At 32.0% G+C, this 26,188-nt stretch overlaps 3 protein-coding genes across 3 annotated transcripts; all 3 read right to left on the bottom strand.

Moving 5' to 3' along the window:
• Positions 1–135: 135 nt before the first annotated feature.
• Positions 136–9,417, bottom strand: LOC105623219. Its single transcript, XM_012204620.1, has 2 exons — positions 6,621–9,417; positions 136–2,792 (listed from the first exon to the last, which is right to left on the bottom strand). Exons 1-2 carry the CDS (start codon positions 9,415–9,417, stop codon positions 136–138), a joined length of 5,454 nt encoding a protein of 1,817 aa, XP_012060010.1.
• Positions 9,418–10,051: 634 nt separating this feature from the next.
• Positions 10,052–15,233, bottom strand: LOC105623218 (28S ribosomal protein S9, mitochondrial). The gene is made up of 10 exons (XM_012204619.1): positions 15,138–15,233; positions 14,897–15,029; positions 14,635–14,738; positions 14,378–14,551; positions 14,222–14,301; positions 14,004–14,079; positions 13,782–13,907; positions 13,675–13,717; positions 13,479–13,594; positions 10,052–10,093 (listed from the first exon to the last, which is right to left on the bottom strand). The coding sequence occupies exons 1-10, from the start codon at positions 15,231–15,233 to the stop codon at positions 10,052–10,054; spliced, it is 990 nt and encodes a 329-aa protein (XP_012060009.1).
• Positions 15,234–17,524: 2,291 nt separating this feature from the next.
• On the bottom strand, positions 17,525–19,178 carry LOC105623152 (sphingomyelin synthase-related 1). Its single transcript, XM_012204552.1, has 5 exons — positions 18,873–19,178; positions 18,453–18,781; positions 18,228–18,371; positions 17,999–18,153; positions 17,525–17,925 (listed from the first exon to the last, which is right to left on the bottom strand). Exons 1-5 carry the CDS (start codon positions 19,176–19,178, stop codon positions 17,525–17,527), a joined length of 1,335 nt encoding a protein of 444 aa, XP_012059942.1.
• Positions 19,179–26,188: the final 7,010 nt, after the last annotated feature.

Raw genomic sequence — 26,188 nt, 5'->3', positions numbered from 1 at the left:
AATTATATAAGTAAGATATATATATTATATATATATATATATATATATATATATATATATATAATATACATATAAATTACATAATGTGAATTGCTAGTTGAAATATCGGATCGTACCAATATTAAATTATTAAAATCATAACGAAGCAGTATGTTCTTCTTTCGTCAATTTTGTTGCGATGTTTTCCAACATCTTGTTCATTTCTAGCAATTGTACTCTTAGCAATTTTATAGCATCTTCATTCACTTTCATCATAGCAATCAGTTTCTCAAATGTCATTTCTGGAGCGACATCGGAGAACTCATTGTGTCGTTGTTTCAACCAAACAGCACGATCATTCAAATTGATGTCATTTATAAACGAGGGAATATTCTTCTGTGCTATCTCATAAGCGGCTTTCATTATATCCTTAGGCAATCGTTTCTCAAGAGGATTAAGCGGTTTTACCACAAGAACTTGTTTCCTGTTTTCAACGTCAATATTGTGATCCGACATCCATTTCCGGAAGGCATATGGGATTGCAGTGTTGTGCAATACCATTTCCGTAAAGAGGATCATTTTCGTCTGCCTTACTAGCTTCGTAAGCCCCGCATGATTCCTCAGACCTTGTATATCATGTACGGCAATACCGACCAGCAAGTTCATCAGAATCACAGTAACGAATACTATGAAGAGTGTAAAGAGAATTTGCGAACAAACTGATAAAATAGGATGATAAATGACAAAAGAGCCGCCCGGTTTATCATCCATCTGATTGATGAATCCTTCGAAGTCTAATTCACCGACCATCATAGCCAAGACTTTGATCAACCCAGTGAAAGGATTGCCGAACGCGGGTTCGCTGGCGAATATTACACAGAAGCTGATAGTGAAACCAATCAGCAGGCCCGAATATGCTAACAAAAGTTTGGCGAACTCGAACTGGATGTGCGTAAACATAGCAACGTAGGTACCGAAGGCTGGTAACTGACCCACCATCAGCATTAGATTGGTCCAGGCGCAAAGAACGGCAAACGCGCCGACATAATTCTGCCAGTCATAAGTACGCCCAGTATATACGAAGGATGTAACGAATACACTCACAATTACCACACCGTCCAACACGTTGTCAATGCTGGAAAAATACTGTAATGCCGATTTATAAACCATGAAGCCATATATTTTTCTTGGTATAGTGATGCATGTCAGAACCAACGCGAGGTACCATTCAATCTCGATGATTGATTTTCGAAAGAAAAAGTCAGATGGTCGTCTGCTGCCGCATATCTTGGAGCTATTGGCTTCGTTTTGATTGTAACATTTATACGCTAACGCAGTCAGTACGTAAGTAGTCAAGCATATCACTGTCATAGAATACAAAAGTATTCTCAGCAAATAGAGCTTGCGAATTTTCTCCCACTTGAGGTGTAGGAAGGCCATAACTAGAGGATGTGACAACAAGTCTTTTCGATGCTCTTGTACAAAAGTATTTATGAAGCTGGTTTCGCATTGATTACCGCTGGGGAAGAGAATGTCGAAGTGCAGTCTCATTTCAAACTCACGATTATGTGATACCGGTCGAGTCAGTCTAATGGAAGCGTCCAACCGCTGTCGGAACACGTGCAGAGACTCAGGAATTTTCTTCAATATAATATTCAGAGCGGATAATCCAGTGCACGTGGTCGCGCTAATGTCAGCGCCCGCCCAGATGAGCACATCCACACATTGAGATTGTTCGTTCAGTGCAGCAATGTGAAGAGGCGTGAATCCTGTCCGATCAGCTGCATTTATCAAAGCGCTGCATTTCAGCAATAATTGTACTAACTCAACGGACGAGTCTGTGCTCATCACGGCGAAATGTAGGGGTGTCCTGTGCTCCCTATCCACAGCGTTCACATTGGGCGCGCTGGCTGAAAGTAGCTCGACGCATGGTATCGATTGCACGAAACAGGCCACGTGCAACGGCGTCTGGCCCAAGTGATTCTTCTCGACAACACTGGCACCACGCTCGAGCAGCAGCTTCACCGTCTCCACCGCCTTCGCACGGATGGCACTATGCAGAATTGGCTCGACTACTTCCTGACAGACATAATTGAGCTTGGCGTCATGATCCAGTAATGTAGCTGCGGCGTGCCAGCTATTACCGAGCGCTGCGAAATGAAGAGGTGTGTAATGAATGATGGGACTCTCGTAATTCACGTTGGCACCCTTCGCGATCAGATACTCCACGCAGGTGACTTTGTCACCCAATGAAGCTGCGAGGATAGCGTTCACACCGGTCCGCGGTTCGACGTAATCATAATGCGCTCCGGCGTCCTCCAATTCCGGCAGAAGATGAAGCAGACCACGATAGGATGCCCAGATGTAAGCAACGTTTCGTAGATTCTCGCTTTTGCACGCATTCGGAAGTGTGCGACTCTTCTCCATGTACTGTAGTAATCTCGTCTCCATCATGTCGACGATAGACCATATAGCCGATCTCAATTTGGCACCATTCACGTAATGATTCTTGTAGCATTCCAGAATTTCCAGATTGTCAAAAAAGAGAGAGTCATCGGCTGGTGGTGGTACACCGGCGTCGATCTCGATTTGATCATTATCAAATATGGTTGCATCATCGATCACAATTTTTTGCGGATAATCCTCTGCATATGCACATCTCAATGATCTATAAGTGGGAGCTAATCTTACAGACAGAGGATCGCTTTTGTGATGACTGTTGAAGCTTTTAGAATAAAAATGTTCCTCATCATTCAAAATAGTCAGTGTTTCCAGACTGTTTGTCTCGAAATTTTTTACTTTGATACTCTCTCCTAACGAATTTCGATCATTCTCATACATACTCGCTTGAATTATTTACTATTTATTTATGGCTGGAAATAAATTTACTATTCAGTTTCACTTTTATTCTTATTTCTTTTAGTGAAAAATTCAAGCATGTCTTCACGTAGTCTTATTTTTCTTGAATTATTTTCGATTTAAACAATTTTATCATTGCTATTTTTTTCTGTCATCTCAAGTTTTTTACATTCTTGCGCACGAGAATTCGTATTACAGATCGATTATAATAAACAGATGATAAATATGTATGTATAGACAATAAATTACACCTAAGACTAGTGTATCTGAGCTTGTCACTTTTTTCTATTTTTTTTGGCTAATAGGTATGTTATGTTGTACAATGTTTAATTTTCCAATGTAAATCCCATTTCGTAATTAAGCACTAAGTATTCATATATCATTATGTGATGTTTCGCGATGCATCTTAATTACTTCAGCCGCGTCATCGTCTCTTCAATCCTATCTTTTTCTCTCCTGTTCTCTCTTGTTCTCTCTTCTTTTTCAGTTATCACATTCCGCCTACAAATCGTTTCATTTAGACCTTTAAGAGAAGATTATCGTTATGCCACGTTGTGTCCCGGACGCAATCGAGTACCTTATATCCGAGTTGCTCTGATTTAATCATTAATTTAATAACTTGCATTCGGACAACTTGATTAATATCTTCTTAAACAGAATACATTTGATAGACGCAAATACAGACAATAGAGATAAATAAAGGTTGTTCTTTTCTAAGGCTCTTCCCACTGGATATTACATTCGTTAAATTTCTCTCGTATTAGAAAAATATTGTATTGCAAAATATGCAGTGCATACTATATCTTCAAGTTTGTCAATATACTATACATTTACAAGTGATTATCACATATACATTAGCAATCTTATCTCTTTTTCAATTTTCACCGTTAATAGTATTGTTCCTCTTGTACTAGTATTTCTTCTGTTCTTCAAGTGCAATTCTGAAGACTCAATATTAATTTTTCTATCAACTTGACGAATGCAAGTTATCAAATATCCAAGTGGGTCTGTGTCTGTCGCTGTGTAAGAACTTCAAGTAATACAGATAGTACGATGAGTTAACATTTTTCACTGTCACCACACACTCTTCTCTTCCTCTTGCTATCGGCTTCATATGACGTACCGTCACTTTGTCTTTTCGTTTAATGCTTCTATTTTTTGAAGCACGTATTTATAAAAATCTAGAGATTGACTGAAGAAACCTCGAGTTTTCGACTCTAGAATGCAAAAGCAGTCCGAGAAGGATTTCGGTCGCATTTTCTAATCGTAAAAATTATGCCAGCTCAAGATGCATATTGACCAATGTACAATTAACAATTCAGCGAGCATTACAGCAAGCTTAACTAGTTTGTACGATCGCACTACACGTACTGCATGACGTACTCTGCATACGCCTCTGCCGTTCGTGTGGGAAGAGGAATTTATGAGCAGAGGGGCAAGACGTTATATATAAACAAAAAATACATAAACATAATAAAAAAATGTAGAGCAGAGATCTACTTTACGTATAGTCACATATATACGAGCTGTTCTTTTAAATTCTTGATTAATCTAGATCAGGTTGGAAAGTATCGTTGAAAGACCACTTGAGTTTTTTAGGACATTGTTATTTACATATGTTATCGTTAAAAAAATATTGTTAAACAGATATTTGTACTTTTAATCAATGATAAATTGTTTTTTCTTGAAAATCAATGGACGAAGGTTGAATAAAAAAAATAAGAAAAAAGAAAAAATAAATTATAAACAAATTAAATTTTATCAAAGTAAAATGTTCTAATTATTAAAAAAATAGAATTTTTCCAAAGTAAAGATCGCAGAGAGACAAAGAAAATTATTTAAATTATAGACAGCTAATGTATGTTTACAGGAATAGTATAAAATTATTTTTTGATTATGTTAATTTTTATAATAAACATAATTTTAAATTATAAACTCATTTTTTATTTAGCGTCTCAAAAATACAATAGAAATAGTGAGTAAATAAATCAATTGTTTTTCATTAGTCCTTGTTTAATTTCATTACGCGTTATCTCTTTCTTTATCTAATATTTGATTTTCTATATAGAATATTTTATATTCCTGTTTTCATAGCTTCCCGAATCTAAATTGCGAGTATCTAGACAAATTTTTTTCACCATCACGTGATTGCGAATATGATATCACAATTCGTAATTTTAATTCTATATTAATTTTAAGTACATTTGCAAGATCTCTACCAAGAGAGATTTTCGAGTTGCTAGCTACTTAAATTGTTGATAAATTGTTGATACATAAATGAAACATTACATATGAAATGAATATTTACTCTAATACTCACTTTAATAAAAAAGGAAAAAGTAACTTTCAAACAGTCGAATTCGAGACATGAAATAGTTTTACATCGCGGTGATTTTATTTGAATTACGAGAAATGATCGATTCTATAACGTGATGGAATATGTAATGCATTTTTTAAATAATTATTTTTTATGTATTTCTCAGCTAATTTTTTTGTATGTAAGACACAAAGTTCCAGAGTCTCTAAAATTTTTGCCCCATAAATTTCTCTTCCAAGAAATAGATCTATAACTCAACGTTTTATCTTATTACTAGATCTCTGACAGTTGAACTTTCAATAGACGAGAACTGATTTTGACTGTCTACGCATATCATTAATGTTATATATTAGATGTGAGAAAAAGTTCGTGGCGTTTTTCCCGTTAGATGGCATTAAAAAAACGCCACGAACTTTTTCCCACACCTAATATGTATTTTTTGACTTTATTCAAAGTTTCAAAGTGAAACTTGACCAGCACAAGACAACTTTAAAATTTTCCTATTCTAATCTTGATATAAAAATATTTATTTGCGTTTAACAATTCATTTTGGTAAAAACTTCGCAAGTGTGTATAGCTATACTTACAATTCAAATAATGTGGTTAAAAAACAAAAGAAAATACTTATAAAATTCTTTTTCTTCAGAACCTATTTAAAAAAGAATTAAGAGTAAAGAAAATTAATATCAAAATATATTAGAAAGCATCAGACGTAATATTAAATCAAATTACATCAGTTGAATATAATTATATATAAATTTTATATTGTTGACTCTTTAGAAAGAAGGACATTTTTCTGACAAGTCAAAATATCTTACAAAAACTTCTAAAAATGAAAACGAATGTTTAAAGAAAAAATATAAATGAACTGTCCTGTTTTCTGTAAGGTCTCATCAATATATATGTCATACATATGTTTACATTCGCGTCACGAAATCGATGTTACTTTAGATACATACTAAATGTTTAAACTTGAAAAAATACATATATGCATATATTTTAAAGTAAATAAAGTGTTTCTCCTAAGAAAATACAATTACTGTGTTAAAATAAAATATTTTGTTTAAACATAGCATTATTATATGCATAAAATTATGCAAGCCTTCTGATGCTTTTTATATAAAATTTATATATGAAAATGGATGGAATTAAATAACTGATATTTTGGACATAATTTGTATGACAGAAAAGCTATATCTCATAAGCAAGATTTAATGTTTGTTGGAAAATATATAAGACACATATATAAAAGGCACAAGGCATAGAAGCAAGGATTCGCGATAATTATTCACGATGTATCATAATAATGCCACGTTCCATGAATCTCAAGTTTTAGAATCTCTTATCATTACTCCATGATTAAATTTCAAATGGAACATGAATTTTTGTGAATTTATGAAATATTATTTACAACTCAAGGATATTTCCTCGTTTTACTGACAATTTTATTTATTTATTTAATCACTATGAGCTTTTATGAGTTCTTGAAGGAGAATATGATTTTTTTCACAAATCTTCTTGAGTTCTGCAATTTCGTCTTTAAATTTGTCACAATCGTGTTGCAGCGTATCCTCGTCGAAACCACGACGATACATGGTCATGTCGCTTTTGAAATCTGCTTTTGCGCTATAAATTTTTCTGCGTGACGCATAATTGTTCTGTCCATCTCTTTCCTTGGCTATTTTGTAAGCAGCCGAAAGAACATCACGTGGTAATCTCTTCTCTCTGGGACTTAGTGGATGAACAGTCAAAACGGCTCGTAAAGGTGGTGGCAAGAGTAGTGTGGTCCATCGCATGCATTTGATGAAGCGTTTCGACGGCATAAATCCCAAGAAAATTGCAGTCTCAACATCATGGATCAATTTTGTTTGGCGAACGAGTTTTGCAAGACCGGCCGTTTTTTGAAGACCCTTGATATCGTGTACAGCTATACCAATCAATAAATTCATCAGCACGATCGTGACAAATAGAAGGAACAACACGAAAAAGAGTTGAGCCGAAATTTGTAACAAAATCCAGGAAGCTCCTTCATTATTCTCGTACATGCCACTCTTATCAGATGAGATTAAGTAAGAATCAAAGCCTAAATCGCCGGTCATCATCGCGAGAACCTTAATAAGACCTATGTGTGGACTGCTGAAGGAATTGGAATATGGAAAAATCACACAGAAGCTCGCCGTGAAGCCCACTAGCAGACAGGCGTAGGCCAGAAGTAGCTTAAACACTTGTGCCTGCACACTAGTAAACATGGCAACGTAAGCACCGAACACAGGAAGCTGTCCGATTATCAGCATCAGATTGCTCCAACCACAAAGTACGGCGAAGGCACCTAAATGCCTTTGCCAGACATATGTTTTTCCCGTATACACAAAAGAGGTGGCAAACACGCTCAATATTACGCACCAGTCGACTAGGTTCTCTACCTGCGTGAAGAATTGTCTAACAGATCGATAACTGAAAATAACGGCGAACTTGCGACAAGCCTCAAGTATGGTGAGCATCATCAGCGCGTACCAGTGAATCTCGAGTAGTATAGGATGTTTATAAAAAAATCCATAAATCCCAGTTGCGCTCGAGCACAATGGCTTATTGTGCATGTAATAACCCTTTGATTCATTGTAACAGTTATGAGCAAGGGCGGCTATCACCCAGCTTGTAAGGATCAACACATATATCAGATAGAAAAGCAATCGGGCGATGTAATATTTTCGGATTTTATGCCACTTGAGATGAAGGAAAGATTGGCACAAAGGATGTTCCAGAATTTCCTTGTAGCCCTCCTTCACAAAGGTATTCAGATAACCGGTCTCAGACGAACGTCGATGCTGAAGCAACGGACGGAAGTCCAGTTGTAACTCGAGCTTGCCTGCGATAAATCCCTGTCGGCTCAAAGTTAGAGACTTGTCCAGTCTACGTTCGAACACGTCCAGGGATGTCGGGGTCTTACGCAGAACGATGGATAGGGCACTGTTACCACCGATGGTCCTGGCACTGAGGTCCGCTTCATGTTTTATCAATAGATTCACGCATCGTGATAACTCGTTCGATGCAGCGATGTGTAGAGGCGAATAACCATACTTGTCTGCCTTATTTACATCCGCCCGCCATTTCAGCAGGAGCTCAGTGATGTCGTCGGTCATCAGAGATTTACCTAGAGCCAGATGCAGAGGTGTCCGACCTTCGTTATCTTCCACATTAGGATCCGCGCGACCTTTCAGTAAAATCTCCACGCATTCCAGAGAATGCGAACGAGCGGCTAAATGCAAGGCCGTGTATCCTCGATGATTCTTCAGTTGAAGATTAGCATTCGCTTTGACCAAAAGAGCCAAGTTATTTGCGCAACCAACTTCCGCAGCCAAGTGCAAAGCAGTGTCGCTCTTTCTGGTAAGTAAATCCACTTGACAACCAGCTTTCAGAAGTATATCCAAACAAACTTTGTCTCCGCCGTTGGCTGCATGATGAATAGCAGCATATCCGTCCTGATCTAAACGATTCAGTTCCTTATTGTTCGGTGCCATTAAAGAAAGTACGCGTAAGGCGTCAGTCCGTGAAGCCACATGCAATACAGTTTCTTCAGCTTCATACGGAGATAGCTGACTAATACCTCGTTGTATGAAATACTGAGCTACGTCGAAGGCATCTCCAAAAGCGGCGTAATGAAACGCCGTGTGCTTCGATTTGGTATCAAAGCTCGCGCCCTGTTCTATCAAATATTTGACTCCATCCAGACAGTTCCGAAAGGCACATAAATGCAAAGGGGTAAGACCATGATTAGGTTCGGTGTAATTAATATTGGCTCCACATTTACACAAATGATGAATGAGATTCGTACGACCTAAAAAACTCGCTTGTAGCAATAAGATGTTGACTTCATTAGATTTTATGTCAAAAATCGTGTTTATGTTTATTTCATCCATTTTGCCTGATTCTAGATTCTCCAAGATTTGTGATTTATAACCCATATGCCTTTTGTGTTCCGCGAGAATATTTTTAATAAGATCTTCATTGATGCGTAGCGAAGTACGGTCGATTTCATCGGAAGTGGTATGTTCACCAATGATGAAGTAATCTTCCATGGAAGGACTTATTGAGACATTGGGTAATGACGATTCATATTGAACTTGACCACTTTCGAGCTCATTGTCATCTTGCTTAGATGATGAGCGTTTAGTCTTTAGCCGAGTTAGAAACAAGGAAGCCATACCCGTACGTATCAACATATTTGGAACAGTTTTTGGTACTCTTTCTTCAGTTTCCTCCATTTCTTTTTCGACGAGAATACGATACGAATTTACTGAGACTATCAACTATCTCCTGTGTTGTCGTATTAAGTTCAATTACCTATAAATGTGATATTATCTATTTAACACTATTCAAAAGTCTTAATATTTAATAATCGAAACATGTAAAAAACATGTAACAAATATTTTTTTAATAATTACCCAAATTTATTAAGAAAAGAAAAATACGACGTTTAAAATATAATGCCAGAACTATATAAATATTTGTCAAATAGTCTTTCTGTCGAAAGTGAAGCATACAATATTTTGTATGGTCTTTTAAAGTTATGAATCTAAAATAAAACAAAACAGATGATTAAATTAATCTCAAGAGTAACATTATTCTTTAGGGCCGCCTTCAATTTAATTCATATAGTGTTCTTTATTTAGTATTTGGAATGTAGAATCACGTAGAAAAAGAATGCGCCGAGGAATTCAAAGTTATGATGAATCGTTATTTGTCAATAAAAATCGAAAAATCTATAAATTCTCATATAAATAAAATATAAATAAATTGAGAACATCAATTTTTTTTATGTCCTTATCGTGATCTTCAAAGAAAAATGTTATTTTTTATTGAATATACAGTTTTATTGAATATAAATATAATTCTTACTCACTCCAACAAGCGCGGTGGAGTAAGAGCTATGGTAGAAACCTATTGGAGAATACGAGGTAAACAAACTTAGAAGTTGTTTTAATGTTTGATCGAATTTTGATAAAAATCAAGATAAAAATCAAAATAAAAATGAAGATGACTTTAATAAAACATCTTTTTACTTATTCATTATTTCATTATTTACAAAATTTATATAGATACTTTATAGAATACTTTATAGTCAATAAAAAATTTTTCTCTTAAGCTCACGATAAAAAGAATGGAAAAAGATCAAAATTGGTAGTTCAATTTATGGCTTATATGAGGATTTGCAGATTTTTCGATTTTCACAGAAAAATAACGATTCACCATAACTTTGAATGATTCCTTCAGAACATAATTTCTTTTCTACGTGATTCTCTATTCCGAATATTAAATAAAAAAACACTATATGAGCCAAATTAGAGGTCCAAAGAATATTATTCTTCAATATTCTAAAACTCGTATATTTTATATAGAAGATTAAATAATTGTTAATGATTTCTTAATTTTTTAAAGGATTAATAACACAGGAAGAAATATGAAATTTTGAAATGTATATTTCATTTTCTTTTTTTTCTATTTCAATGTAAAAATTACGACTCAAAGTTTGACGATACACTTTATAAACACTTTAACATTGTAACATTGAAATCCGACACAAAGCATATCGCATGACTCTTGCAATTAGAAAATTGCTTAAATAATCATGGAGGGTAGTCTGTTATCTGATTGAATTGGCGGTAATTATGTTCCACTTTATGAGAAACAAAAAGATATCGTACAGATCGTATATTGATGACAATATTGATAAACACATTACAAAAAAAAAACCTGTGGATCTACGAAAATAAATCTCTGCAATAACATTTTGTTCGTTTACGCATTTAACAAAAATAGAATACGATCTGGCATGAGATAATTGGCGACAAGTTTTTATGTTAATCTAACGACGCATAAATCATAGATGAAAGAACATATGTAAATAATTGACTGAAGATGGTTCCATTGAGAACCAAAGCATTTGGAAGATTTTTTGTAACAATATATTCTTTTGCATCGATAATGTGCTTGGCTCATTTAGCTTTTATACAAATTTATTATTAAAATAGATTTTATCTATTTGACTAAATACTAAACAATTATAAAAAATTTAAATATTTCCGCTATTATATTTAGACCAAAAAAATAGAAACTATTTATATATATATATATGAAAATATAGAAATACAAATCTATTAAAGATAAATTTAAAAAATTTGTATCATAAATAAAAATTAAATGTGAAACTAAATAAAAGTAAAATGAACAAGGCATAAATAGATATTAAACGTGAAAATAAATAGAAGTTTCAATTATACATAAGTAAACATAACGTCATGAGAGAGATGTCCTTTGTGTCAGATTTATATTAATCAAATTAATAGTGAGCCGCTGTCTGTTAGTAGTCAATAAATTGTTAATGCTTTTGCAAAAAATCTCGAACTTAGTTTAATAACACTTATTACATATTAATTATGTGATTGGCACTATAGAGGAGGTTTTAAAATGAAGAAGTACCTTATGCATTTACGACATAAAATGAAGCGCAGTAAAGGACGTTGATAATCGTCCCAATTGCATCACCTCGTTCTTTCGCCAGACCGGTTAACACTGAGAGCGAGAGAGTGCAGCATCCGACTAATTCCACCGTATCGATTATACCAACGAATGAGATTTAGATAGTACAAATATCGGATGAAACCGGCTACCAGAAATGCGCACGGAAAGGTCGTCTTCCATGAAGGACATCGCATGTTGTTCATGCTTCACATTCTTCACAATACGTATCATAAAAAGATATTAAAAATATATTTCTTCTTCAGTGCTGTATTCATCCTCCAAATATATGATTCTTTTGTTTCAAGACGAATATATTTTTTTTAATCCTTTCAGGTCTAGTGGGTCATATCCCCAGAATCTTTAAAAAATCGTATCAAAGATATTCTTATATAATAATTATTAAGCTATTCAGTTTAAAATAATCACGGCTAGTTTTAAAAGAAATTGTCTAAACTTCAATTGGAAAATGTTATAATAAATACAATATCATAAGATTTAAAAAATTATTTACGTATTGTTAAAAACATATTATTAAAAAAGTTATTTACAAATATAAATAATTTCCGACGTATTTTTATTGCGGAGCAAAATTCCGTTGTCAAAATTTGGCTATCATGTCACAATTTTGAGAAAAATAACGATTTTGAGAATTTATTGTTTTTGGTCTAATGCCATTTTTCTAAAAATGTTGTCATGATGTGACAATGTATCTATGGAATGTTTCTCTCCCCCTTCCTTCCTCCCTCGCTCCTTCCTCGCACAGAAGGTGTATTCAGGAAAACGCTATTAGCATTATTTATGTCATTCTATTTTTATTTATTTATTAGACGTGAAACAAGGATAGAATAACACAAATAACGCTAGAGATGCTATCGCGTGGCCACATAGAGTGTTATTAGACAATGTCATATGCATAGTTAGTAGACAATGTCATATGTGCAAAAGCATTGATAAAAAAATTAGAATCATTTGTGTAAAAATGTGATGTAATAGTATTATGTATGTATTGGAACATGTTTTCGAAAATTTCATGAAAAACAAAACATTATATAGGATATCGCAAATTATTTGACATACCGCTTGTGGGCAAACCGAGTCAAAAAGTCCTTCATCATTTTGCAATTTTTGTAATTTTTTTAGTTATCCAATAAGCAGAATGTCAAAAATTGACACGTAAAACAATTTTAAAATATTTTTAAGAGTTCTTTGCAAACTCTCACTTTGATAATACTTAATGGTATCATATAAGTATTCTATTCTTAACCCTTGTATTTACGATGCTAGAAATTGATCCAAGATCTCAGATGAAGAAAGAATTGATTAATCGCAATAGTCATGTGAACAAATTGTTCAAATGTGATTTGTTAATTTTTTCTCTGTCCGAGATCTTGGAGCGATTTCTAGCATCGTGGACATCGAGCTTTAAGTTTCTTGAATAAGTATATTATTACCTATAACCGTTCAGATATCTGAAGCAAAGAAAACATTGAAATTCTATTACCATAATCAACTTAAAAACTAAAAAATATTGCATGGTAATTCGCTTGAATCAAAAATAAGAAAAAATTGCTATTAGAAAAGTTAAAATATCATTTTAAAAAAAGAATGAACTAGAGTGCATACAAACTATATATCTTATTTTATCTTTTTTTCTATATATTTTAACATAAATAGTAAAAATGATCTCTAACCGAATTATGTTATGTATTACAATTTCCGAAGATTTACATAAAAACTTGGTAATTATTTAATGAAAATTTAGTACCGACTTTTCTTACGAGAATTTAAGCAAGGAATAACTCACCTGTTGGCGATGCTGAAAATCTTCGAAGTATGAGATGTCATGTCCATTAATGACAATCTTACCAGAGCCATTACCCCAAATTGTTACTTCACCTCTTGCAGACTTCCTCATACAATCTGAAATCATTAACAGTAATAAGTTTTATGATATATATACTTGCTAATCTTCTGTGAATGTTAAAATTGTGTTTACTTACTTTTGACTGTGACATATGGTCTTCCTGTGCTGTCATGTTCCAACTTAACATGTAATAATAAACCTTTACATTAATTGAAATTTTATTTTCATTATATAGATACTTACAGGTAATATTACTATCTCTTTAAAATGGGTATAACGTGTCCTACAATATTTTAAAATGAAATCTGATGCACGTTTTGATAGTGGATGATCACATAGTCGTTCTAATGACGTAATAAGATAATTGTACTGAAAAGATTATTATACATTTATGAGTTAAATTATGTGTTAAATCATGTGTTACAATTTTGTTTAAGTTTTCTGTAGCTAATTAATATTATTTACCTCAAAATCGTTAATACTTTCAAGAAATAGTTTTTCAATATTATTCTTTGACAACCACGAGGAACTTACTAGATCGCTAAAAATATGTATTAAAAAAAATATTTATATTTGATATTGCAGGATATTTTTTAAATTAATGTCAAGCTCTATATATATATACACATTTATATAAATTTATATAAATTATATTATTTATATAAATTAAATATTCAACATACATTTTGTCCATAGGCAATATTCCTTGCTTTATCAATGAATCTTCAATATCATTCAGAGACTTGATCTTATCGACAATATTCTGTAAATAAAAATAATTTTTAGATATTAGTTATTTTCTTTCATATATCTATAATAGTATTATTATAAAAACTTACATATAGTGTCTCATAATAATTTGGCTTTGAGGTATAAAACATAGAATGGAAGGGTTTTCCAGTTTCATCAAATTCTGCTGCTTTCTTGTTTGGAAAAATCTTTTCTGGATGTTCCATTATTGGTCGAGCTTTAGAATCAAATAGTCCTGATGGAAATAGATATTGGATTGATCTCTAAAAGTAAACACTCACATGAGACTTTAGATATTAATTCACGCTATTTCAAATTAGCATGATTTTTTTATATAATTGCATACATTGATATCTGCTTGAGTAAAAGATTCCGGATCTTCGCCCATTATATTAGCCAGATGTCTTATCCCTATCTCATATTCTAAGATCTCTTTCTTCATGATTTCATCTAAAAAAACAATATAACTTAATTTATACATAATAACTTATGTATAGAAAAATATTGTTTATATACTATTGGTCTTAAAGTTAATATCAAACATTAACAATATTTTATAAAATTATTAAAAAAAATAATATATATATACACAAAAAATCAGTAACTACCATGTTCTTTTGCACGTTGTAAATATGTCATCATAACTTTGCTTATTTTTTTCTCAGATTTCTTTGTTTTAGTTTTAATTGTATCTTTGATTTCACTGATAGATGTTGCATAAGATTGTGATTTAATACGATTCTGCAACCGTAAAATATTTAACATAGCAATTGAATAATTTATATATAATCGAAATGAGAAAAATTGCAATAGCACGATGGCTTCATTACAAAGGAATTGCAAACATACCGAATACCATGCGGAATTTGGAAATAAGGCAACAGCATTGTTGCTTACACCAATTAAATGTCGAAAGTGTGAACGAATAAAAGCAGATACAGCCATAGTTATAGCTTGATAATTAGAATGAATTATTTTTCAATCTTGATTTGAAGACAATAACCTAACCTAACTTCGTTCGGATTAACCTATCATAATCTGTTGACTAGTAGAATTACATTAGATTCAATTATTAGAAATTAATATTATTCTCTCCTAATTTGAACACGTTTTCCAACTCATGAAAAAAAATGAGAATGTTACAATTTTTTATCTTTTTGTGAAGCGTATTTAACTGTTTACATATCATTTACACACACACCATATTATGGTGTGCCGTGGAACTGCACATAACTGCACTTCATTCCACTTCATTCTCTGCAGTCTGCACTTTATTTGTGAGCGCTAATTGATTTACGATTAGCGAAACGGCCATTTCTTATTTCGTCACAATCTTATGATTTGCCTATTTTTTACTTTAAATTTTCTTAAATCTAATTGTTATCAATTTACTTGAAACGACGGTTTTGGAAATTTTAATAATTTTTTTTTGTAATTACGTGTACGTGCGCAAGTTAAAAAGAACACGAATGTTCGAATATAGTGCATTTTTTCTTGAAAATTTTGTTTGAGAAAGATAAAGGGAAATGATACCTGCAAGCGTATAATAATTATAATTAATAAAAGTACAATAAAAGTCTTATTGAAATATTGATGTCTTTTATTCTCGTGCTATTTTTCTCAATCGTCTGTAAATCCGACTATCTTGTAAACTGGTCGGTATATTGGTCGATATTAGCATAAGAGAAAAAGTTTACCACATTGCATAGTTTTTGGAAGTATATAAAGTAATAAACACCAACAATCTCAGGCACCATCAACGAGTTATCAATAATCGGTACTCGTTAATGCCAACAAGATTGAGTTATTTATCATAAGTAAAAAATATGGATGTAATATTAAAAAGCTATTATACTATTGGCAATAGCTTCTATGTGACATATAGAAGCTATTCATACAATCCTATCATACAGATATTACGCACGAATTTACATTAAAAATTACGATAATAGCAGCCTCTGTTTGATAATACCACATCTGTAAATATGACTCCTGCTTTCTTACTGCAACTGTATTAAAATCATAAATTTTCTTCGGTAGTAAAAAATCATTCCTTTTTTTGCATACGTATCTATATGTTTTACATTTCTAGCAAAAACGTATTTTATGATAATCAACCAAGATATTTATTTCTATTTATTTCTATCTAAATCGAAAAGACAGTCAATATATTTTATCAATGTATAGCTATGTCAAACGTATGTAGCAATATATGCAATATTTTATTTATTTATATGTACAATGCAAAAATCACACGACTTTAATATGATTACAATAAGTAAACAGGAGACTTAAATTATTAATTTTATCAAATATCAGGAATGCATAATAACATATAACATATACATTTACTCTTAAAATATTGCGTTTCATTGTTAGCAAACAAATAAGCGTTTTCAAAGATGTCTAATCTAGAAATTCTAAAATATCATTATGAAAGGTATAAAAAATTATTCAACATTCCTGATAAAATCTAACATCCCTGCAGGCCATCACAATATAAACTTTAACTTAACTTTCTTCTTGTATCACAAAAAAAAACAAAAGTACTTATGAGCAAATTATGTGGGCGCGCACACATACATAAACACACACATTATACATTTGTGTGTGTGTGTATGTGTGTGTGTGTGTGTATGATATATATAATGTACATATACATACACTTAAAAAAATAAGAAAGTCTTAGACGATACAACATGCTTGGAAAATACATGTTGAATTAGTAAAGTACTATATGCTACGCTTTGTCTTTGGAAATTTCTTAATAAATTACATTATTTGTGTGATAATAAAAGTTAACTATTACGTAATATTAATTAATCGTATCATAAATTACTTCAATCTCTTTTGGTATCAACAATCCTCTATCACAAAAATAAATATATTTAGAATTAATCTTCTAATAATCTTTTTTTCAATATTATTTCAACATATAAACAAATTTGTCAAATAAACAGTTAACGCTCTGAAAAGATAAATATACAATATAAGATCACTTTCTTTTTTCGAAACTTATACATTTTATGTGTTCTTAGACATAAAGATCCATTCTAAAGAAATATTATTGTTTTGTCTCTTTTTTTTACGTATGTATATTTTTATGTATTGTATGACTGGAATTAAAAAAATTAATGAAGTGTTCCCTATGTGGCATATTTATCTTAAACATATTAATTATTAGCAATCAAATATAACAATTAAAAAAGTAAAATATATACCAATTGACAGTATTCCTAGTATTCCTTTTTTGTGCTACTTAAATTGCCGTTTATGCTGCGCTGCATTTTTCGGAGAGAAATCCGAGATCGTACACAATGCCAGATGTTCTTTCCCGTGCCTGCTAAATTGCAAACTATCAAGGACGGCGATTCATACTCATTAGGAACAATACCATCAACAGACGCCTCAAAAAAGCTAAATAACGGAAACCAGATTCTGGTTCTGATCGAATCACGCTGCATCAATGCTTGATTATTCGCCAATGTGTGATAGTAAAGGAATAATCGCGAAGTTATATAAAATGCGACGAAAACGTCGATGGAATAATGTTCATGTGCCGCCAAGATGAAAAAAATACCAAACATGTTAAGCATCCATGTAAAAGTATGCAGAAAATATAAATGTCTTGGAGTATCTGCAATAAAAAAAAGAGCATTTCATAAATATTAAAATCTTCAATTATGAAATAATGTATACTAATTACTTACACTCTGTAATGAAAAAGTTAAGCATTGTTAACGCTACTGTATGTCCGCTAAACATGTAATCCCCGCAAGTTCTGACACCTTGAATGGACATGCCAGCACCTCGCCAAATAACATAAGCCATTGCTATTTTATTGTACAGTTCTACATAAGCGGAACTAAAATGAGATATAAATATGCATTATTTGTATTTAGAGAAAGAGAATGTGATTTTATAATATATGTATCTCACTTTGACCAATCATCATCTGGGACTTTCCGTGGTTGGCATTGTAGATGTGCTCCTGGCACTGACAACGAAGTAATGAGCATCGTCACGCATCTCAACAGGAAGACTGTACCCGACAGTGCAAAAAATCTCCGTAACAAAATAAATCTGTGTCCATATTTAATAGATTATTCGCACTAACAAATCACATTATTTGCTACATTTATTTAAATGGATCACATTTCTTACCTATACTTGTGAAATATAAGCACAACAAGCCATATCGCGAAAAGTAGGGTACCGGTAACTTCGCACATATCAAACGCCCAAGGAATATGAGGTACATTGTCTAAAAATATGTCTGGCAATGGAGGATACTTCTTCATATCAGGCACTCTGTCATGAACGATAACCATTACAAAGGCAGTAATCCATGTGACAATAAATAAATATCCCAAACTGATGAGTGTCTTCCAGATTTCGGGTGGCAAATGAGAAGCGTGTCCATCCTCTGATACCGAGGCTGAATAGAATTCGTTCTCGATAGATGTTTCGTTATTCGTACCAGTACTGGGCATCTAAAGTAAAATTATATTAAACATAACAGTATTACCTTCTTGAATTAAAATGAATATTAAATATTTCCCTTTAAGAGAATCATGTTTTTACCTCGTGCTTATTCTGATGATGAGTATAAAAATTTGTCGAAGGAAACAGATCCACATATCCCAGGTCGAATAGAACGGCGACATTGTCCCTTTGCAGTTGCTTTATGGCTAGATACAATTTTTTTATAACACCAATCTTCTTTATGTTTAAAATACTAGATTTCAAGTCTTCTTCTTTCAGCGTCAAAAGTACTTTCCCGTCGATTTCATGGAAGTAAAACAAATCCGCGTATTCCTCGTGACCATTTTCTATGAGCCACGCTTTCACGTCGGAGGACGTCCACTCGATGACGTTTCTTAAGGACATGGTTGTGTCGTCGATTCGTATCTATCCTGCATAACAGACGAGTCGACACCTGTACCGTTAGAAACGGGAAGTGATTTATCCAGCAAATGAGTGACCTTGTAACACAGTGATTTCTTTTTTATTACAAATCGTATCGACATCGTAGCGCGATTTCTCGATAACACCAATAATAAAAAGTCGTCAAGCAAATAAAAAGAAACGCCATGTCGCAAAGCCGAACAGATCCAATCGAGAATCATGAGGATGTAGACTTAATTTTCGCGCGAATACGCGATCATTAAAGAAAAAGATTAGTTGACATTCTTAAATATTTAGAAGTTTCTCAAGAAAATAAAGAAGATAATGATTATATAAAGAAGATAATGGTTATATAAAAGGACAAAGAATCGAAGTAGTTAGAACTAGAGAGTCTTCTGTCAGATGGTGTCAGATAACCTAGAAGCTAGACACTTCAACATTTCTTCATCCGTAGGAAAATGATCAAAAAGCTTTTTGCACGATTACTCACCTGAGGAAGGATCGCGGCGCACCCTGGAAATCCTGGAATCGTCGTGGCTATCTTATCGGGACATTTTCGCGCGTTCGACGTGCGTGTCACCGCGCCGCGATTGTTATTCTCGTCCAAGAGAATCATGCGTCGGCAGTATCCGTGCACAGCGTCAACACGCTCGACGGGGCCGTCGATCGTGGTGTGATGGATTGGTACACAGCAGTATACAGATTGATATCCACTGATCACAGTGACAACGCGACACGCGACTCCAATCTCCACCGACTCCACGGCAGTCCACGGCAGTTCACGGCGACGCGACAGCGGACAGACGACTCGTTCGATTCGTGCGCGCGCGACGCAACAGCGCGGCTATCACGTCGCGGAGTCATTTAATAGCCGCGCGAAAGAAAGAATGATCCGTGATTTCATGAACGCTCGATATAAAGAGAGTTATACCGCCGTTGCTTGTTTTGCCGCCACGGGAGATCGATGATAATACGATGCTCTCGAATGACGCGATTTTAACAGAATATATGATTCATTTTTTGTGATAAAAAAGGCATTGTTCCCTCACCAACTGTTCTTCCCAGAACGCATTTAAATTCTTTTTATATATTTGACTTTTGCTTCCGACAGTTTATTTATAAATTGTTTATTCTAGCACCTTAAACCTCGAGGAAAGAGGAAAGGATTGTTATGTGAAAAAAGTATAATGATATGAATACAATAAATAAAATGAATAATTGCTCCATTATAATTGATTGCTCCATTATAATTGAGTTTTCAATTTATTTTTTCTCTTCTCAGCAAATGAGAATGGATTAAATTGAAATGGATTAAAATGTATTCAGATTTTCAGAAATATTGTTAAAATGATGTTAAAATGAATCCTTTTTAATCCTGAATATATTTTTATTCATTTATAGGAATTGTATGAAACAAATGTCTATTTCTTTTCAATCTTCAATGCATTTTTATTCATTTATAGGAATAGTAATGGAGCATATTTCTATGCTTTTCAATATTAAAATAATATTATAATATTTTATATATGCTATTTTATATATTTTATATGTGTATCGTGAATATTGCTCAATTCAACATTGTGAATAGGAAATACAGTTTTTCAATTCAGTTAAATCTAAAAATAATATCGGCCATTTCTGTGCATTATGAATACTTAATTCGAAATTCTGAAAGGAAATGCAGTTTTTTCATTCAATTGAATAAAAAAGTTTTTCTTTTAAAATGGACTATGAATTCAAAATTGTAAATAAAAAATCCATTTTAAAATGCGTTTCATTTAAAATGCGCCATAAAAGTTACTTTATTTAGAATTATAAATAAGAAATTTTTTGTTTTAATTCAACTGAATTAAAAAAAAAATTATGCCATAAAAATATATCATGAATTCTACTTCATTTAATAGAAACTAAATAAAAGAAACATAAAAAGAATTATATATAAAAAGAAACTATATATAAAAAGAACTATAAATATGTACAATAAATGTTACAAATATAAATTATTTATTTTTAATTAATTACCCAGCAAACGAGAATGAATTGAAATGAATTGAAATGGATTCAGATTTTCAGAAATATTGATTCACGAATGTTAAAATGAATGCTTTTCAATTCTGAATGCATTTTTATTCATTTATAGGAATTGCATGAAGCATATCTCTATGCTTTTTAATCTAAAAATAATATTAGCTTTTTCTATGCACACAAACACAATTGTAAATATCTAAATCTTTTGAATCGATCTTTTGAATAGAAAATTTTTCGATCTAATTGCATCCAATTGAATCTAATTGAATCCAATTGAATCCAATTAAATCCAAAAAAAGTATTCGCTATTAAAATATGCATTCGAATAGAAAAAAATTTCAATTTCCATTCTTGTTTGCTGGGCAATTAATCACTTTTATATACATTTCATATTAATATGTTTCCTTCATTATAAATAAGCTAGCTTATTTTATGTATAAAAGTTTTAAAATATTAACTATTGAAGTTCAATTGAGTTCCCGGAAAGCTCGTGCCGATTTTGAAGGAAAATTAAAACGCAGAAGATTTAAATTTTTAATTTCATTTATTAAATTTAAATCTTTTGCGGCACGAACTTTCCGGACACCCAATAAGTATTATTTTAATTTATTTAAATTTTTACACGTATACAAATTTTTTTATATGAAATCCAATCTATTTCAATCCATTTTTGTTTACTGGATTTGAACGTATTTGATTGTTTTTATATTGATCGCAAAAGTCCGAAATCCGATCCCAAAGATCAAGTTTCCCTGACCTTTGTAACTTACGGATATACTTATAACTCTAAATACAATTAAGATAGAAAAGATAGCGCGATGATGTATTGCAAGATAATGATCTCGCGCGCGTGAGAGAACGTCTATTTCTACCAATATAGATTTAACTTCTTAAGTTTAACTTATTTTTTATCTTTTTCTAAGAAAAGGATACAGAATAAATTTAATCGAGATTAAAGTCTACATTGAAACAATTAACTCTTAATCAAAGTTCAATTATCCATACAGCACAAAATATTTTCAAAATATTTAAAAAATATTTTTTACAAAGGTTAAGGTATTTTAAAATAATTCAAAAATATTTTTAAAATATTTTAAAAATATTTCTACGTTAGATCATATTAAAAATATATTTTCAAAAATATTTTTAAAAAATTTCATTCAAATATATTCAATAATATTTGTGAAATCTTTTAGAAATGTTATTTATTTAGTTTTATTATTAAAATAGTATTCTAAAATAAAAAATACAAAATTTGCACTTATTTTTATTTATTATATACATAATATATATGTACAAACTCCTATTAATATAGAAAAACTAAATTTTTTTTAACAAAATACAAAATCTGTTTTTAAAATTAAGAAACAATTTTATTTCAAAAATATAAAAAAAATTAAATACTTAAGATTCCTGAGTACTCACTTCAATCGTATTGAATCGTGACGTCATAAGCGAGAAATGTGTCATAAGCGACACGTTGATTTTTCTTGTATGCCATTTGTAAATAAAGACAATTTGGATAAAATGAAATGATGAGATCGCTTTAGAACTTGTAAAAATAGTCGAAGATATTGACAGTCAATAAATAGTCGTAAAAGGCACGAAACGTGCGTTACTAGGTTTTACTCAATGCGTAGCTTATTTCCATTTCACAATCCTTTTTCGATTCTTTACTGATTATCAGGAGAGATAAAGAGAATTTTCGCATTTTTACAAATGTTTTAAAGCCACCTTGTCATTTGATTTAATCCAAATTTTTTTTATTTACAAATGATATGCAAGAAAAATCAACGTGTCATTTTTTGCTTATGACGTCACGATCCAATATATAGCTGAAGTGACTATCTTAAGTAAATTACAGATTTTCAATACTTGACAAAAATTTTGGAGCACTTTATCGCTCCTATGGAAACAGAATGCATTCGTAGTAATTAGCTTCATGCCGTAAGAAATCAAGCAATTTAAAAAAATTAAATAAAAAAATTTGATTAAAATTTTTGAAATTATTTTAATATTTTGAAAATATATTGATAATATTTTAGATAATATATTTTAGATAATATATTGATAATATTTTATCATTTTCTAAATAATAAAAAAGTAATTTTTCAAAATGTTTCTAACACGTTTTTAAAATGTTTTTGAAAATATTATCACAAAATGTTTTAAAATAATTTTAAAATGTTTCCAAATCTCTAAAACATTTTAAAATATTACTAAAATCTTTTTAATAATACTTATGATATTAATACTTGTGATATTAAAAAAAAATATTTTTCTTAAAACGTTTCCCAATATTTTATGCTGTATGGATATTTATCTTTCATCTCTTTCCAATTCTAGAATTGGAAAACATTGAAAAGAAGAAAACTTAAATGAGATAAATGTAATCCTTTGAGGACTGCTTATGTAATTAATTGAATAATCATTTGCATGTAATGGTTTTTATGAGGTTGCTCATTATGAATTCTGAAATCAAAATTATCACATTTAATTTGTTTAAACAATTATCATTCAAACAATTAACAAGAATTTGATTTGAATCAAAATAATAACACTATTAAATTCTATGAAAAAAATGCATATAAGTTATATACTGTATTATTTTTCCGTCCCCATTTGTTGTAAAAAAATACAAAACAACCGGTGATTATTCAAATTATATAATATAGAATTCTTCTTTTTGTATTGAATATAAAATTATATACAAAGAAATTAAGATCCAACTTTGGTCGTTAACGATCAAAATATTTATGGATATTATTTGACAAGTTAATTATCGATTATCGATAGAGTTATCGGAGTTTAGTTTCTCGCAGTCGCTCTCACGACTATATAGATTAACCTCGGTCCATTTTTATTAATATAGATTAATCCCCGATTGAATTTACTCTCTTCATACTTTTCTAATTTTTAGAACTAAAGAGAAATAAAAAAAAGTCAGTTAAATCAAGATTAAAATTATCTACATTGGTTGAAATAGTCATGTATGATATTATAAAAAATGGAGAAGAGAATGACTGCGATTAAATTACGATTAATTCATCGTTTATCAATATTATAACTATCAAGTGATATATAACTATCAAGTGATACCGTGGTATCTATTGCAGTGGCAGTCTCATAATTTAATTGTGTTTGCGAAATGAGCAAGTCTTTAATGAAATAATCGGATGGGAATTTATTGCTTGATTAAGACATTTTTGTTCTTCCTTATCTTTTCCCTTTGTCGTTCTAGATTAGGCGAATTTTCATGGACATATTCATTTCCTAGTTCAAACTCTTTCTTGAGATTGATTGTGTATTTTAAAATAAAGTGAAAACTACAAAAATAAGCGAATTTACTGTAATAAGCGGATTTGTTTATAATTTCATTAATCAAAATACTTAGTAAATTAATTTACTTCATTTTTATAATTTTCATCTCATTTCAAAAAATACACAATTAATATCCTTTTTACACCTTTCGCTGGTTGAGGATCGATTATATAACTGTGTATCTTGAAATTACAAGTTAGCAAATTCTAATGCCTATTTCCAATATAGGTTAATCTTGGTTAAACTTACTCTTCATTTTTTTTGTAATTTTTAGAACTAGACAAAAAATTAAGAATTAGTAGGAAATGCACTTTTTAATACAATTGAATCCAAATAAATAAAAAAAAAGTTTTTTTTATTCAATTGAATTCAATGGACTTAAAATATCCATACAATTTCAATCTATTTTAATCCATTTTTAATTACTGGATCATGATACATCTTAAGGATAATCTTGAATATAAAAAAATCGACTATGAATAACGGCCTAAAATCTTTATAATTTCATTAGTCAACACTTAATAAATTTGCTGACTTTTATAATTTTCATGTAATTGACCTTCTGGTTGCTTACGGCAAAAACTGTATTTAAAAACCCGTTATCTAGCGATGGCGTACGAAATCTTGCATTCATGCAGCTACAATTTGCTCATCTTTTGTTGGTCACACCTTTCTTATTACAAAGTCCAAACAGATGTCATATTATTTGACTTGTATACGTTAACTGTTTTGAACACTCGAGGAATGCAAAACGATATATCACGGTGACATATATTTAAGTGGAGACTCGCAAATTTATGCGAACTTGTAAAAAAGTTTCATTCATTTTCTTCCCCATTTCATCACAGTCCTGTAGCGTACCATTTCATGTGAATATGAGAAACGCAAGAAAGATACACTACAGCCATAACTTTAACTTTTTTACTACATCTTGTCCATTTTAACTACATCTTGTCACGTTCCCTGCGGACGAGACAAAGTACGATATGAAAGGGAATACAAGTGCAATTAAATCGAATAAATCGAGTCTCGTCGAATATCTCATTTATTTCTTATCGGGTAGTTCGCAGAGGTCACCGTGAGTCACAAATCGTCTCCGTTTAATTATTCTCCTCCCGACAGCTCTCATCATACACGGAGGATGCGAACGGGAATCATCGTGCTCGTAATTTAATTTTTCGCATCGACTTGAACTTGATGGGGTCGACGACGCCGATGACGGCGTCATTGACGCAGGTCGCCGTCGACAACGCCAGTTCTATAGTGGCAGTCTCCAGTCTCCTGCCATTGTCAGTTGACGTCGCCAGTCCGCAATCGCAATTCCGTTTACTTCGCACGCCACGACGGCACCGTGACGACGCCACAGTTCACATTATAGGAATATGTGAGCGCGAGCAGTCGTCGCGTGTACGTCAGAGTCGATAGTGCGTGGAGAGTTGGAGGTTGGAGACCGCTGAGGCTAAGGCGCGTGCGGTGCTGAGTGGTGCTGAGTTGGCAGTCTTGACAGGGCAGTCCCGCTAACTGTTGATTTGCATGTCGTACAGCACGTCCGTGTGTCCGCAGCCCGCGCGAGCCTGGATAATGTTACGAATGAATGTACTTAAACGGTCTACTTAAAACAACGCCGCAGTACTTAATGAGCG

This window comes from Atta cephalotes (assembly GCF_000143395.1).
Source record: "Atta cephalotes unplaced genomic scaffold scaffold00054, whole genome shotgun sequence".
In the NCBI taxonomy this organism is placed as follows: Eukaryota; Metazoa; Arthropoda; class Insecta; order Hymenoptera; family Formicidae; genus Atta; species Atta cephalotes.
This window is presented reverse-complemented; position numbering and strand designations above follow the sequence as displayed.